We start from the raw sequence: 16,305 nt of genomic DNA on the forward strand, positions 1-16,305 counted from the left end.
CTCTGATACCACTGTAACAAACTTGGACACTCCAAGTCAAGAATCAACCGCGACAGCACCAAATAACCACTTCAAAACAATTCACAGATCACAATAGATTTGCACTGGCCCGGCGGAGTTCCGTGCCTAGAGATATTGGCCCCAAAGACTGGCGCCCCTTTCTGTATTTCTTTTTGTATTAATCAATCATCAAAGTACAAGAGAGCGGTTAGGGTTTCACTCTCAGACTCTGCGTCCAGATGCCCTGAGAAGTGAGGCCCTCACCACTAATTTAAAGGTTACAAGGGATGCCCAAAAGCAGAGCCCCAAAAGCTTTTAAAATCAAAAGCATCAGTTCTCTCTCTCTCTTAGAGAGTCTTTTCTCTTTTTTTTTTTTAATAAAAAAAAGCAAAAGCAAAATTCGCGTCGCTCATCATTTTCCACCAAAAAAAAAAATTTATTTATTTATTTTTTTTTTAAATAATCCGCCTCCGCGATTTCCGGAATTTAGGGTTTTTGGCAAAAATTAGGGTTTGCAGGAATTTTAGGGTTTCTGGCAGAAATTAGGGTTTTTGCTGTCCGCCACGTCGTCACTTTGTGACATCAACTTCTGAAGGGCTGGGGGTCTTTGAACAACCAGCGAGTACTGATTCTTTATGATCCAGGATCCACGGATAACTTCATCTCCCTGGATACTGCGGAACGATTGTGCCTCACACCGGCTCAGCTTGGCACACCGGTTACATCCGGATCGGCATTCGAGGGGTTGACAACCAATGCAACTCCCGTGCAAGGACAGCTCAATCTTCAGATTGGCGAGTACAAGGACCGCGAATCATTTTTGATGGCACCCATCGAGGGATGTGATATCATCTTGGGTGTGGCAATTCCACATGACACCTATTCCCGATTACGTGGAAAAGACCCTCACTTTTGATCATGGGGGTAAGAAAATAAAGATTCATGCTGATGCAGGAGATTGGCAATTCCCAATTGTAAGCCATATCTCCATAAAGAAAGAAATGAAGAAGTGTGTTTCTGCTTACTTGATTTTTGCACGTGAGAAGGATAAAACTAGTAGGGACTCTCTCTCTAGTCTGGAAATTAAGCGTCTTCAATTTATTGAAAAGTACAAAGATTGTTTCAAGGAAACACTTCCTGATGAACTCCCTCCGGTACGCCCAGAAGATCACCGCATAGATCTCATACCGGGTAGCTCGCCTCCCAATCAACCCCCTTATCTGGTGAGTCTTGCTCAGCAAGAGGAAATTATGAAGCAAGTCAACGAGCTTCTAGAGAAAGGGTTAGTACAGCCAAGTGCTTCACCCTACTGCTCTCCAGTTCTGCTAGTGCAGAAGAAAGATGGCACGTTCCGAATGTGCATAGACTATAGGTCTTTAAACAAGATCACGATCAAGAATCGCTTTCCGATCCCTCGGATTGATGATATACTTGATAAGTTGCAGGGTGCAAGTGTCTTTAGTCGCATAGACTTAAAGAGTGGGTATCATCAGATACGGATCGCCCCTGAGGATGTCCATAAGACTGCTTTCCGCACAACCTTTGGACTATATGAATTTTAGGTAATGCCTTTCGGCTTGACCAATGCTTCTGCGACGTTCAATCGCATGATGGACCGCATTTTCAGCCCGTATCGAGCTTTTACGGGAGTATTCTTTGACGACATACTCATCTTCTCTAAGTCAAAAGAGGAACATCGGAAGCACTTGGACTTAGTGTTTCAAGAATTGCGAAAGCATGAGTTGCATGTGAATGCAAAGAAGAGCGAGTTCTTTCTCTCAGAGATACACTATCTCGGCCATATAGTCTCTCACAATCAAGCGAGTATGGATCCTGCCAAGATCCGAGTGGTAGAAGATTGGCCTATTCCCACTACGATACATGATGTACGTAGCTTCTTGGGATTATGTTCGTATTATCGATTTTTTGTCCGAGGATTTGCTCATGTAGCAGGACCACTTCATGATTTGACAAAGAAGAAGATTCCTTTCAGATGGGGATCGAGACAACAAGGAGCTTTTGATCGGCTCAAGTACTTGCTAAGCCATGGACCTATTCTGATAGTGCCCGACTTAAGGAAACCATTTGAGGTTCACTGCGATGCTTCAGGCGATTGCATCGGAGCAGTGCTAAACCAAGAAGGCCATGCAGTGGCCTACGAAAGTAGACGGCTTAAGGATGCAAAGTTGCATGCATCAATCTACGAAAAGGAACTCACGGCTATGATTCACGCCTTATCCAACTGGAAGCACTATCTTTTAAGAGCGGATTTTGTGATCAAGACTGATCACCAGAGTTTGCGGTATTTTCTTACACAAAGGAAACTATCTCAGAAGCAGATGAGGTGGGCAAACTTTTTGTCTATGTTTCACTGCCAGATCCTTCATACGGCTGGGAGTAAGAATGTGATCGCGGACGCATTGTCTAGGCGGCCAAGGGTGAATGCTATCACTTCGGTGTATCACCAAGAATTAGAAGCACTACCGGATTTGTATCCGAATGATCCAGATTTCTCAACCATTTGGGGAAAGCTACATCGTGGAGAGAATGAGTTTCCCTATTCCATTCGGGACGGTTATCTCTACCACCCTCAGGCCATATGTGTGGCGGAACCATTAAGAAAGAAGATCATGGATGAAGCACACGCTTCGCCTTATGCGAGACATCGGGGTATTCTCCCTACGACCTTAGCAATGGAAAGATATTTCTTTTGGCCTAGCCTTAAAGCTGACATTGATAAGTATGTAAGGGAATGCTTGGTTTGCCAAAAAGTGAAGTATGATCGGCATAAGACACCTGGGTTGCTACAACCATTGCCTGTGCCTAATGAACCTTGGGAAAGTATTGCCATGGACTTTATCATGGACCTCCCTAGAACTCAGACTGGAAATGACGCGATCTGGACCATTGTGGACAGGTTTAGCAAGCAAGCACACTTTATACCAGTCAAGAAAACGATCAAAGCAGATCATATGGCTAGGGTCTTCCTGGCACAGATCTTTAAGCATCATGGAATGCCTAAGTCTATTGAGAGTGATCGAGATCCTCGCATGACAGGAAATTTTTGGCGTGCCTTGATGGATAATCTTTCGTACGAAGCTGAATTTTTCATCTGCCTACCATCCTCAAACGGACGGGCAAAGTGAGATAGCCAATTCCACAGTATTGGATATGTTAAAAGCTTATGTGTCAGACCGGCAATCTGACTAGGAGAAATATTTGCCTCTTGTCGAGTATGCATATAACAATACCATACACTCATCGACGGGGAAAGCACCTTTTGAGATTCTTTATGGTAAGCCTTTGCTTCCACCCATCCTTTTAACTAAGGATAAGATCTTTACAGCAGATGAATTTGTCCGGGATTTGGACACCGCCTACAGGCAAGTTAGGAGAGCTATTCTACGCTCTCAGGAAAAGCATAAGAAAGCTGCAGACAAGCACAGAAGGAATCTAGACTTAACAGTCGGACAGTTAGTCTTACTCAAGTTTGAGAAGGCAAGACTTAAGAAACAAGCGTCTCATAAGGGGAAAGTGGTAAAACTTTCTACCCGTTATTATGGGCCGTTTAAGATCACTGAGCGAGTGAATGATGTCACTTTTCGATTAGAGCTACCGCCTAATTGGAAGATCCATAATGCTTTCCATGTCAGTTTACTCCGGCCGTATGTGGGACCGCCTCCAAGCCAGCCTAGTGCTAAGGAACCTCCTGAGGTTGAGGAAACAGAAGAAATACTCCAACCGGAGCAGATAGTAAGTCATCAGGAGCGGCTTCTCAAATCCGGAAAGATAACACGGAAGTATTTGGTTAAGTTTAAGAACTATTCGAATAGAGATGCTCAATGGATGACACAGGAGGAATTAGCAACTTATCCCGAGATACTGGAGGTATATGTCCAAGCACTACAGTTGAGGTCAACTGTTTAGAAGCCAGAGGGATGTTGCTAATTGGACTATTTTCTTATTTTTAATGATTAATCTCATTTTTAGGATATTTTATAATGTGCACTAAGAACTGTTAAAAGATTGTAGCTACAGGAACTGCCATCAAGAACAGGCAACTCTGATGTGTCATTTGATGGGTGACGGTAAACATCGCAAAGGAGTTTCCGTAAGTTCGGTGGAAAGGGCCGGGTTACGAGTGCCCCTGATGCGTCACATGATGGGTGACGGGTGCATCAGTAAGGGGGCTAGGGAGGAAATCCGAACTGAGTAAGAAATACGCGTAAGAACGCAAGCACAAGAATAAAGATGGGTTCAATGAAGCTTTTTACGAAAAGCAGGAACAGTCGCGGTAGGGCAGATGCTTTCCCGCGAGGAGTGTGTCTGCATTGCATCTGTGTCGTGTCCTACACCCGGGGACGCCTGGAATATGTTCGTGTAGCATGGTTTTCACTAACTGAGTGAGTTTTTAATGTTTGAACAGGTTCACACTTTATTTTATTAAGTGGCCGGTCACTTTTAGGTGACCAGCCCTTTATTAATAAAATAAAGCAAGTCCCTCTAAAAAGCCAGTGCTAATAGGCTACGCAGGCTGAAATCTGCGATCTCTCTCTCCTCTCTCTAAAAAACGCCAGCACCAACGATCTCTCTCTCTCCTCTCTCTAGGGCGCTAGGGCTCTGCTTTTTCGACTGCTATTCCCGTCGGGTACCAGAACCTATAAAAGGGCAGCAAGCGTTCAGTTTCCAACACGTCGGAAGCAGCAGAGAGTGCTAGCGCTGGGATTCTGGAGCAGAGACAGGCGACGGAAATTGCAAGTGTTCGCGTGACGACTGAGTACGGAGGTCGATTCTCCGAGCAAGGAGCGACAGGTATAAGGTGTTGATACGCATTGAGAATTGTTGCTTTGTGTGGTTCGTTTTGCAGGAATCTCCCGTCTTACGAGAAGGCCCTTCACGGGAAGTACGGCTTCACGCCTAAGTCCCTTACGAGAAAGTACGGCTTCGCGCCTAAGTCCCTTACGGGAAGGAACGGCCTTGTGCCCAAGCCCTTTACGGGAAAGCACGACCTTCGGGTCTAAGACTACAGAACGGAGGGGTTTCCTCGGATTCTCATGCTTGTATAAGAATTCTCCCTGAATAAAGGAATACTCTTAACGGGGGGGGGGGACCAGCCCATCTTCTGGTCCCCAATACTGTGTCGATCTTCTCCCTTCTCTCACCTTTGCAAAGTATTTTATTTTTCAGATTTCTAAGTGCTTGTGTACGCTCCCGTTTTGTGACAGAATGCACTGTATTATTGTATGCATACTCCACCAATGGCAAATATTGCTCCCACTTTTCTTTATGCTCTGACACGTAGCACTTCAACAGATCTAGGACAGTAGAATTTGCCTCTTCTGACCGCCCATCTGTTTGAGGATGAAATGACGAAGAGAATTTGTGCCTTGTGCCCATATTCTCAAACAAGCCTCTCCAGAACAAACTTGTCATGCGTGGATCAAGGTCGCTAACAATCGACTGTGGCATGCCATGATACTTGAAAAATTTGCTCATAAACAAGCGTGCCATCTAATCTGGCTTTATCTTCTTCCTGACAGGAATAATATGAGCCTGCTTGCTGAATCTACAAATAATGGTCCAAATACCATCGTTTCCTGTCTGCGTTCTCGAAAGATCAAAGATAAAATCCATAGCAATACTTTCGCATGGTTTATCTGGAATAGGTAGTGGTTGCAATAACCCTGGTGCCTTTTGCCTGTCAAACTTGACCTTCTGGCAAATTAGGCATTCTCGCACAAAGGCATCCACATCTCTTCTAAATGAAGGCCAATAGAAGAATGTCTCAACCGCTTTAACTGTAGCATCGATACCACGATGCCCTGCATACGGTGGGACATGACTCTCTTCCATAACTTTGCGTCGCAATGGCTTTGTGACACACAATTTGCCATGCATCATCATGAACCCATCTTTGAGAAGATAGTGTTCATGACGTTGTCCATCCATTAGCTGCTCGAAGACCCTTGCAAAATCTTCATCATTTGCATACTGTTCTCTCATATCATCAAGTTCATGATGATAAGGAATTGACATAGCTGAAATTTGTGGCTTCCTTGACAAGGCATCAGCCACAACGTTCTTCTTGCCTTCCACATGCACAATCTGAAAGTGGAACATGGACAAGATATTTGCCCATCGCATATGCTTCTCAGATAACTTTGCCTGTGTCAAGAAGTATCGCAAGGTCTGATGGTCCGTTTGGACAACAAAGTCAGCACCTAGCAGGTAGTGTTTCCAACTTAAGAGCGCTTGAATCACAGCCAGTAACTCTTTCTCAGAGACCTACATGATCATCTCTGGCCCTTGCAAGATTCTACTTTCATAGGCTACTACCCTGCCATCTTGCATTAGCACTGCACCAATGCTACTACCACAGGCGTCACACTAGACCACAAATGACTTCCTAAGATCTGGCAACACAATGATTGGATTTGAAGTCATCTTTTCCTTTAAGAGATTAAAAGCTGAAATCTCTTTCTGTGTCCATCTAAAGGTGACTGCCTTCTTTTGAAGAGCATGTAAAGGTGAAGCAATCTCAGCGAAATTTCGGATAAACCTTATGTAATAGGAGCATAGTCCCAAGAAGCTTCGGACATCATGCACCGTCTTCAAATCTGGCCATGACTTGATCGCTTAAACTTTTGCAGGATCCATTCTGACACCATCCTTTGAGACAATGTGTCCCAGAAAGTGGATCTCTTCCAGAAAAAATTCACTTTTCTTTGCATTGATGAGCAACCTATGACTACGTAGCTCTTTGAACACAATGGCCAAGTGATGCCTATGCTCCTCTTCATTCTTTGAGTAGACTATCATGTCATCAAAGAATGTACCAACAAACTGCTGGTGTGGACGGAAAATTCTGTCCATCATCCTATTGAAGTAGCAGGAGCATTTGTGAGACCAAAGGGCATCACTAGAAATTCGTAAAGGCCAAACGTCGTTCTAAAAGCAGTCTTGTGCACATCCTCTGATCTAATGCGGATCTGATGGTACCCACTCTTTAGATCTATCCTGCTAAACATAGCTGCTCCTTCTAATTTGTCCAGAATATCATCAATTCTAGGTATAGGGAACCTATTCTTGATGGTATTCTTGTTCAGTGCACGGTAGTCGATGCACATACGCCATGAGCCATCCTTTTTCTGCACCAACAACACTGAAGAACAAAATGGAGATGAACTGGGCTGAATCAGCCCCTTTTCTAACAGCTCCTGTACTTGGCCCATTATCTCTTTCTGCTGAGCCGCACTAACCCTGTACGGAGGCTTATTTGGTGGGCTACTACCTGGCACCAAATCTATCGCATGGTCCTCGGGTCTCTCTGGCGGTAATTGAGACGGTAATGAATCGGAAAAACGATCACTATACTGTTGTAAAAACATTGACCTTTCTTTATATAGCACAGATAAATTTGATTCATCACAATCTGACACTTCACGTGTAAAAACCAAGTACGCAGAAAGATGCTTTTTCATTACAGAAGTAATAGCAGAAGCTGATACAGTGGGAATAGACTCCCCTTTAAGCTTTACATCCAGAATGTGAGTCTTTCCCCTGCTCTGTACAGTGATCTTTTTGTTGTAGGCATCCATGATTCCCTGTACATGAAATAACCAAGGAATACCTAACAACACATCACATCTGTCCAATGGCATGATGTAAAATTCTTCAGCATCTACATAGGACTGGATATGTAGGCGCAACTTTCCAATGATGGGTGTCACAGCCTCTGTATGGCCAGGACATGCCAAACCTGCCTCTGCTGTATACCCCATCTCTTCAGGTCTGATTCCCAACTTTGAAGCCAATTCTAGGAAACTGAAATTGGCTTTGGCACCTGGATCAAAGAAGATAAGCACTGTTTGATCCCTGACCTTTCCCCATGCTCTACAAAGCTCACTTGCATCTAAATTTGGCTTGTCGCCCACCATATTTGGCACTAGACCAGCCATGGGCTTCTTTCCTTTCTTGTCTTCCTTATCTTCAGAATCAGCTGGCCTTTTCTTTTGAGGACAATTGTAAGCAATGTGGCCAGGCTGCTCACAGATAAAGCATTTGTTCTCTGACCTCAGGACCTTCTTTTGCTCCTCCGACTTGCGAGGAAAACGTCTTTTCCATTTCTTCGCTGGTCCCTTTTCTGATTTAGCCGTAGCTTTGTCTTTCCCTGCATTGGCTGGCGCCTGAGTCCCTTTAGGAACCTCATTGGGAACGTGCTTCTTCGCTGAATTTTTCTTGGTTGATCCTTCCTTGACACCAGTATTGAATTCACAATCTTCTCCCTTGAGCAAACCATTGCCAGTGTTTTTTACCTCGATGAGGTGCGTCAAAGTAGTGACTTTGGTCTTCGTGCAGTACTTTCTCAATCCTTTGGGTAGGCCACAACAATATTTTTCAATCTGTTCTGTCAATGGCACAAACCTATAGGAAGTTACTGGAAGTAGAGCTTTCCCAAAACTTCCGATTGTAATCATCCAGATTCTTGCAAGTAGCAGCATTAAGCTGGTGCCATTCTGTCATGACATCTGCTTCAAAGTCATCAGATAACCATGCTGCTGCAAAAATCTGCTTGAAGTAAATCCATGTGGACGGAGCTTGCCCTTGAAGCAATAAAGTTGTCCACCATCGTCCCGCATTCCCTGTCAAGAAAGTGGCTACCTTGTGGACCTTTGAAGCCTCTGTAAAGTTTCCCCCTACATAGGCCTTGTCAAACTGCTGGAGGAATGAGAGAGCCTTCTTCCTGTCATCAAACCCTGTAAAGGTCGTGAATGTCACACCTTTGCCACCTTCTTTGTACGGAGTTGGCCTCTCCAGTGGCGTTAAGTTGTCATATGGAAGTGACTGAAACATGGGAACTCTGTTAGGGTTCATTTGTGTTCCCTGACCGCAATTAAGTTGACCTGGAAATGCCATATTTGGCTGCTGATTTGTAATTCCAGCCATACCAAAATTTGCCTGTGGCATCCCAAATTGGCCCCGAGTGCTTTGAAACCCTGGTAGCATGCCCGCGACACCATACATGGGGTTAGGCATCATCGTTTGAGCACCCCCGAACACTGTTTCTGGCCTGTAAAACTGATTTCCAGGTGCATGACCAGCCATGCTCTGGAATACCGATCCACCTCCAAAATAGCCAGGGTGTACTGAAGGTGGTGGGAAGACTTGTTGCATAGCCTGTAGGTAGCTTCCCTGCCCATTAGAACCAGCTATAGGCTGCTGAAAGGTGGCTGGCTGAACTGGTACAGCTTGAAAGACTGGCATCTCAGCCACCTGTTCTTGCACCTTAGGCACAGGTTGTGGAGACTGCATGTTCTCCGTCAAGTGTACAGGTGTTTCCATTGACTGTGCGGTATGAATCATGTGTGATCGAGCCTTAACAGGCTTTTGAATATGATCTAGTGACCCAACTTGCTGAGACGGAAGAGGAGGTTGCAGAAAGGCTAAAAACCTCGGATTCTGCATTACTTGTGTGAACATAGCCACGGCAGTAGCCAACTGGGTCCTGAATATATCATCATCCGTATGTGGTGTTCTTGAAGACTCACCCACTTCATGTGTTTGTTGACCCTGTGAAGATGAAACCTCTTCAGTCACATCATCTGGTCTGTCAGCCATAATTACAATTCCCTGTGTCTTGTCTATGATCCCCTGTGTCTTCAAGCCCAAATTGACCAAGGCTCACTTCTATGGGAAAAAGTGATTTAATCCCGTCGATGGAACCATGAAACCGGCCTGTTCAATCCAAAAAGGGCGGTAGACCTTAGACTTAAACCTTATTTGCTTTCACCCATTTAATTTGTCGCCCACTTTACCTGTACTTTCAAGACACAACACGGGGGAAAGGGATACAGGCTGCTAGAATGCACCTGTATGAGAAGACCGACACCAGATTGGCCCCTAACTTAGGCGCCCCTTTCGGTATTTCTTTATTGTTTAAAAGAGGGAATAAACGCTGTGGTTCCCTACAAGCTGCCCCACACAAGCTTGGTTGAATTTCAACTGTTCCAGCCCGATTTCAGCAACATAACTGTACTAGGACCCTTCACAGTCAATATTCCCACGCATTGAATGACTTTCCAGACGCATACGGGCACTTTGCAAAACCTGGCGAGAATCTGCAGCACGCTGAATTCTCTGTTTTCAGCCCCGAAAATGGGCCAAATCACCTGTACAGCGGCCCCCTCGCCTCCCCGAACCTCCTGGGGGTATTAGGGACCGTTTAGGGCCAAAACCCTAAACCTGCAAAAATACACAGCAGGCTGTAATTTACTGTTTCGGGCTCCGTTTCGTGTGCCGGTCAAATCCGTAGCAAGTCCTCAAGCTCCCGCACCTGTAGGGCTACTTGCCCTTTGAATCGGACGAGATTTCTGGCGTGAAACCTCTCCGAATTCACCTGTACCTGCGGGGGATTAGCCGCTAGCTAATCCAGTACTTGTGCAAGAGGCTCTTGCCTCGGCAATCGTGCATGAACCCACACAACTGTACATTGGTCAATTGAAAAGCCCACTAGAGGGGCATAACATACTGCCATAGGGGAGAGAGAGGGCAATGCGTAGCGTGCAGGGCATCACTCCTAGCACCGCACTGTACATAGGAGGGAAAGGAAGCACTCCATAGCTCTTGACCTGCAGCCTCTGTTGACTTTGCCACAGAGTAACAAAATGATCCCCATGTCAAATTGCACGTAATGACGCGAAGACATTTTCAGGTCCCAAAATAGCAGTTCCCTAAATTTTAGGAGATGCTGCCATTGTATCTTTCTAGGTCATCCGACCCTCTATGTACACTGCAGCCACACCCAGAACTGAAATGTAGCCTCTGTAACAAAGGATTCCAGTTTGGCTAGTCAATGACCCCACTTGGCTAACCATAGTCCTTGTCCAACTTTAGTGCTCTCTTGCCCTCAGGCCTGGACTCCCTCTGAACAGTTCGACACTAGCTATACAATGCAGGGCAGTTAGATTTCCCGAGGGGTGTTTCCAAAAAGTGAAAGTAAATAAATAATAAGAAAGAAATCAACAAAAAGGATAGATAGCAGTCACGCGCTGGTGACACACTCTCTCACTAAAGAAACAGAAGGCTCTCCCTTCTGTAAGTAAAAGGAACCCTTGAGCACAGTTCGGAGCACTCATCTTGAGCAAAGTTCAACATTCATTCCGCTGCACCTAACATTGGTATCAGAGCTTTGGCAGTGTTCTGTATCACTCAAGGAAAGAACCACAAGAGTCACTATTTTTTTTTGCTTGTTGCGGTCGCACGAACCCAAGTTCACATGGGTGTGTCGATTCCTAATCGTGTTTTTGAAAAGTGACAGGAATCCCAGGAAAGAAGGGCTTATCCAGCCTCCCCTTGTGCCTCTTTTCACTCATTGAGAGCGGATTGTGCACTTAGCAGCCGGCCAATCGACGTGAGGTGGGAAAAAGCAACCTTGGTGTGAGCGCAAGGCCACCAAGGGGTGCGCCCGCAGAAAAGAGCAGAACTCGGGTGAAGAGAAGATCCTTCTCGAACACAGATTGCAAGCGAAAGAAGAACTCAAGAATCTCAAGAATCTCAAGAACCTCAAGAACCCCAAGAACCGAGACCCCGCAAGAACCCAAGTTCCTCATGAACTTAAGAACCCAAGACCACAAGAACCCACAAGAATCCACGACTTCAGTGGATGGTCATCGCTCGAAGCAGAATGGATACTTCGCTTAGAGGTGATGAGCATGAGAGAGGCGAAGAAGAATTTTCCCCACCAGGAGGTTTTTCCGGAAGCGCCCCTTTGACAACATAGGGTGCGTGTGCTTAGCGATGAAGACAATGAATGGAACAACAAACATACACTCAACCACAAGACATGACAAACACAAACTAGGTGGTCTCACCACTAACTAAACATGTCATAGCAATGTTTGGAACCTTACAACTTTATTAATCATAAAAGCTGCGAACTATTGTGTTAGGTGCAACGAAATGATTGTTTGCGCTTTGCTCAAGATGAGTGCTCCGAACTGTGCTCAAGGTTCCTTTTGTTCTTATGGAAGGGAGAGCCTTCCGTTCAATGAGAGAATGCTATGATCACAAACAAAGTTGAATGGACACTGTGCGTGCAAGTGTATGAGACTGAGAGATAGAGAGAGAAGAGAAATACGACACCAGAGACGTTGTAAAACCCTCCTCCGAAGGCCCCACTCTCGTTGGCGAGAGTGGTCTACTATTGATTGCACAATCTGGTACAAATGGTATGGATGAAACTGATGCAAGTCTAGGCTATGTCGGTGATGACGAGACCGACCTAAGGGCTGAAATCTTTCTACTGCTGTCCAAAACCGCTATGGGCTGAAATCTGCGAATGTTCTATCTGCTGAATTCTGACTCTATGTCGGTGACGATGTCGATGACGACGATGCGACGACGACGCGCTGAAAACGCAGATGCTGAAATCTGCGTTTTCCGGGCTGAAACTGTAAACCTTGCGGAAACTGACCGTGCGGCGAGGAACTGCTGCGGGGAGGTGAGATCTGCGGGGTTCGGGACTTGATCTGCGAAGTCTAACTGCCGAAAACTGAAAACGCTGGTCCTAGGGCTGATTCTGTCGCGATAGATCTGCAAAATGCTGAGGTTGCTGGCAGATGCAAAAACGCTAGGGCTGAAAATCTGTGTTTCTGTCGCCGTGGCTCTGCAAATGCAAAACGCTAGGGCTGATCTGAGGTCCTGCTGTCGCCAAAATCTGCAAGTGCAAATCGCTGGCTGATCTGGTCCAAAAACGCTAGGCTACTGCAATTGGAGCAAAAACGCTAGGTCACTTGGGGGGTTCTGCTGAGAAGGTGCCTGTTGAGCATGCGCTCCTGCTACATCTTCTGCCATTGAGTGCTAACTTGGGTTTGCTCATATATTAACTTAGCAAAATTGCCCTACCTACTTTTGTTGGAAAGTCACTTAAAAATAATAAGTGAAAAATACCAAAAATAGGGAAAATAGGCTAAATACACAGGAAAATTCCCCTGATTGAATCTGATGGATTCTGAAGGGAATACTGATGATCATGCTGTGTGCAACCAGAGGATATGCATCTATACCAAGTGACTGGGCATGCACAGTCTACGAATAGACTCACAAAAGTGCCAGATCACTTCTAATCTAGATTGATTGGATTGACTGAACCCTGATCATGGTGTAGCTTGTCCACGGACACATAGGGTTGGATGTGTCACGTGACATATTGACTCATAGCTTACAACTACCACAATTTTTTGGCAAAAGTTTCCTAAACTACATTTGTCGAGAAGAAGATTTGGAACACAACTACATCTATCGAGAAGAAGATCTGCAAAACGCTGAGGTTGCTGGCAGATGCAAAAACGCTAGGGCTGAAAATCTGTGTTTCTGTCGCCGTGGCTCTGCAAATGCAAAACGCCAGGGCTGATCTGAGGTCCTGCTGTCGCCAGAATCTGCAAGTGCAAATCGCTGGCTGATCTGGTCCAAAAACGCTAGGCTGTTGCAGTTGGAGCAAAAACGCTAGGTCACTTGGGGGGTTCTGTTGAGAAGGTGCCTGTTGAGCATGCGCTCCTGCTGCATCTTCTGCCATTGAGTGCTAACTTGGGTTTGCTTATATATTAACTTAGCAAAATTGCCCTACCTACTTTTGTTGGAAAGTCACTTAAAAATAATAAGTGAAAAATACCAAAAATAGGGAAAATAGGCTAAATGCATTGGAAAATTCCCCTGATTGAATCTGATGGATTCTGAAGGGAATACTGATGATCATGCTGTATGCAACCAGAGGATATGCATCTATACCAAGTGACTGGGCATGCACGGTCTACGAATAGACTCACAAAAGTGCCAGATCACTTCTAATCTAGATTGATTGGACTGACTGAACCCTGATCATGGTGTAGCTTGTCCACGGACACATAGGGTTGGATGTGTCACGTGACATATTGACTCATAGCTTACAACTACCACAATTTTTTTGGCAAAAGTTTCCTAAACTACATCTGTCGAGAAGAAGATTTGGAACACATCCAAAATAAATCGGCAGAATAAGTTTTGCATGTCGATAAAAACCCCCCACAGTTTGGCAAGTAAACTATAAGAACCAATACAATGTATATATAAATCCTTTGAGGCTCATGCACCAACTGACCTTACAAATCACTCAAAATAGTGGTGCATGCTCTACATGCTACATGAGACCTCACCCATGAGATCACTCAAAATAGTGGTGCATGCTCTACATGCTACACGAACCCTCACTGTCTCAAAGTCGTCAAAGCAGCAAAGGAAGAGTGAGATCCCGCACCCGAGGAAGCACCAAATTAATGCAAATCGGAGGTGGCCAAAGCCAATCACAAAAGTCAGGAAATTGCAGACGAGGCAAAATCACGCGGCTGTCCACACCACAAACACAACAGAAGCGGGCTGGTAGCGCGGCAAAGGCCCATGGTAGCAACAATCCTGACCCGGAAGCTCGCAAAGGGTGATAAAACAAGGAGGACGAGCAAAGCCTGGATGAAAACTGCAAATACAAGAATCCGATGAAGAGGTTGTCAAGGTCACGGAAGAGGAGCCACCGAGGCCGAGGCCGAGGCGAGAGGAGCCAGGACAAGGGAGAGTGGAGGCCTTGGCTGCAAATTGAAGGAGGGGAAGAAGCACTGTCCACGCAGAAAGAGCGTGCAGATCAACACGATATAAAAACCTTGCACCTACGTTGTAATAGAACACTATCCAGAGGTGTTTTTCCCCTTAAAAACGCAATAGCAGTTGGGTTAATAAACATTGACACGGAGTCTTTGTAAAACGCTGGGAAGCTGCGATTTTTATAGCGATGGCTCACATTTGAAGAACGCTGACGGAGAAGCACATCCACGAAAGAGAGAGACAATGGCACACCAGAGAGAGAAGAGAGCCAAAGGCTGGCGAGCCCAATAACTCCAAATGGCAAACTGTGTGAATGACACAAGACGAAGGACAGAGCCCCCTAGCCACATATCTAGTGAGCCACGGCAAGGTCCTGCAACTATCTTTGTCAAATATACCACGACCAAAAATAAAAGCCTCATCCTAAAAATAATGAAAATGGCCCCACATGTATAGTGTGATTTGCACATTCTGGGCCCTGACCACTTGAAGACACTTGAAAGGCGGCAAAATAAGACAAGGACACACTATTTAAGTTTTCCTAAATTATGGCAGACTTATTGTCATGAGTCACCAGTATAATGTTTCAAAAAAACAGTTTGGTGCCGATGCTATGGAATGGAATGGGTCGCCAATATGAGTATGGGATGTCACCTTGTTTGTGGTTCACCCATATTGCTTAGCAATACTTTCAGCAATCCAATTAACACAAGAAGTAAATTACATAATCATAATGGAAAAATGCACTTGGTCTTTATCCCAAGAAATAAATATCTAATGGGCACGTAACTTGTCAAGAAGCACGCACAATAGCGTGCACAACATATGATGTGAGTGTGTTTGCACGTGCATGCAGACCTTCCTGGAATATATATATACATACATATGTGAATTTCAATTCAAAACTCACCAACATATACTTGACACCAGTGAAGAAAACAAATAACACACTTTCTCTTTATTAAAAATCACAAATTGTAAAGATTGCCATCTGAGGGGAATGAAAAATAGATGGAAAGACAAACCTGCTCCTGCTGCAGCTGAAGGATACGATCAGAGGGCTGCCATGAAAACCAAATAGTTTCAGGAGGACCTAAACTTCGGGTATCACCTCGCCGGCCTGTACCATTCGCCTGAGGTGCCCCTGCACTTCCACTGCCTGCTCGAAAGGAAGAAGTTGTTGATGAACTCAATGATGATGACAAATCTCTGCTATTTCTGGGATTTGAGTAGCGTGAGACGTATGAATCCCTGCTTCCCCCAAAGTAGTTGTTGTTGCTGCTGTTGTTATCCCAATCACCTGAAGTAGTGCGGCGAGGAGGACCCGATGAAGAAGGCGATGGAGATGAAGCTGATGCTGCTGCTGAAGCAGCAGAGGAGCGCAGGTGTGGCGGAATGTAGGGCATGTCTCTCTTTGTCTGCGACAATTTGGCCTGATAGCACAAATCCAGTATAAAATGTAATCGAGGTCAAAGGAAGAATAAGTTTGAAGACGGGTTAATTAGTTTTAAGACCTTTTTTTTTGGGGAGGATCTCCGGATTAAACTTTGAAGACCGAGAGTGTGGTTAGAGCCCTGTCCCACTGAGGGGATAGGTTGGCTGATTTGTAATTGAGCCATCACACACAAATATCAGTTGCACTTCCAGAGCTTTGAGGGTCTGCACTATGTGTTGTAA

The 16,305-nt window shown here is 45.2% G+C and overlaps 1 protein-coding gene across 1 annotated transcript in view; it reads right to left on the reverse strand.

Moving 5' to 3' along the window:
- LOC147446881 (DEAD-box ATP-dependent RNA helicase 20-like) overlaps positions 1 to 16,087 on the reverse strand; it is a 119,909-nt gene extending 103,822 nt beyond the window's left edge. The window contains exon 1 of the mRNA XM_086522825.1: positions 15,654 to 16,087. Coding sequence (XP_086378951.1) covers positions 15,654 to 16,034 — 381 coding nt within the window. The 5' untranslated portion in view covers positions 16,035 to 16,087. The remainder of the gene's footprint in view (positions 1 to 15,653) is intronic.
- Positions 16,088 to 16,305: the final 218 nt, after the last annotated feature.

The sequence above is a fragment of the Adiantum capillus-veneris genome, chromosome 11, assembly GCF_014529385.1.
Source record: "Adiantum capillus-veneris isolate H3 chromosome 11, ASM1452938v2, whole genome shotgun sequence".
NCBI lineage: Eukaryota > Viridiplantae > Streptophyta > Polypodiopsida > Polypodiales > Pteridaceae > Adiantum > Adiantum capillus-veneris.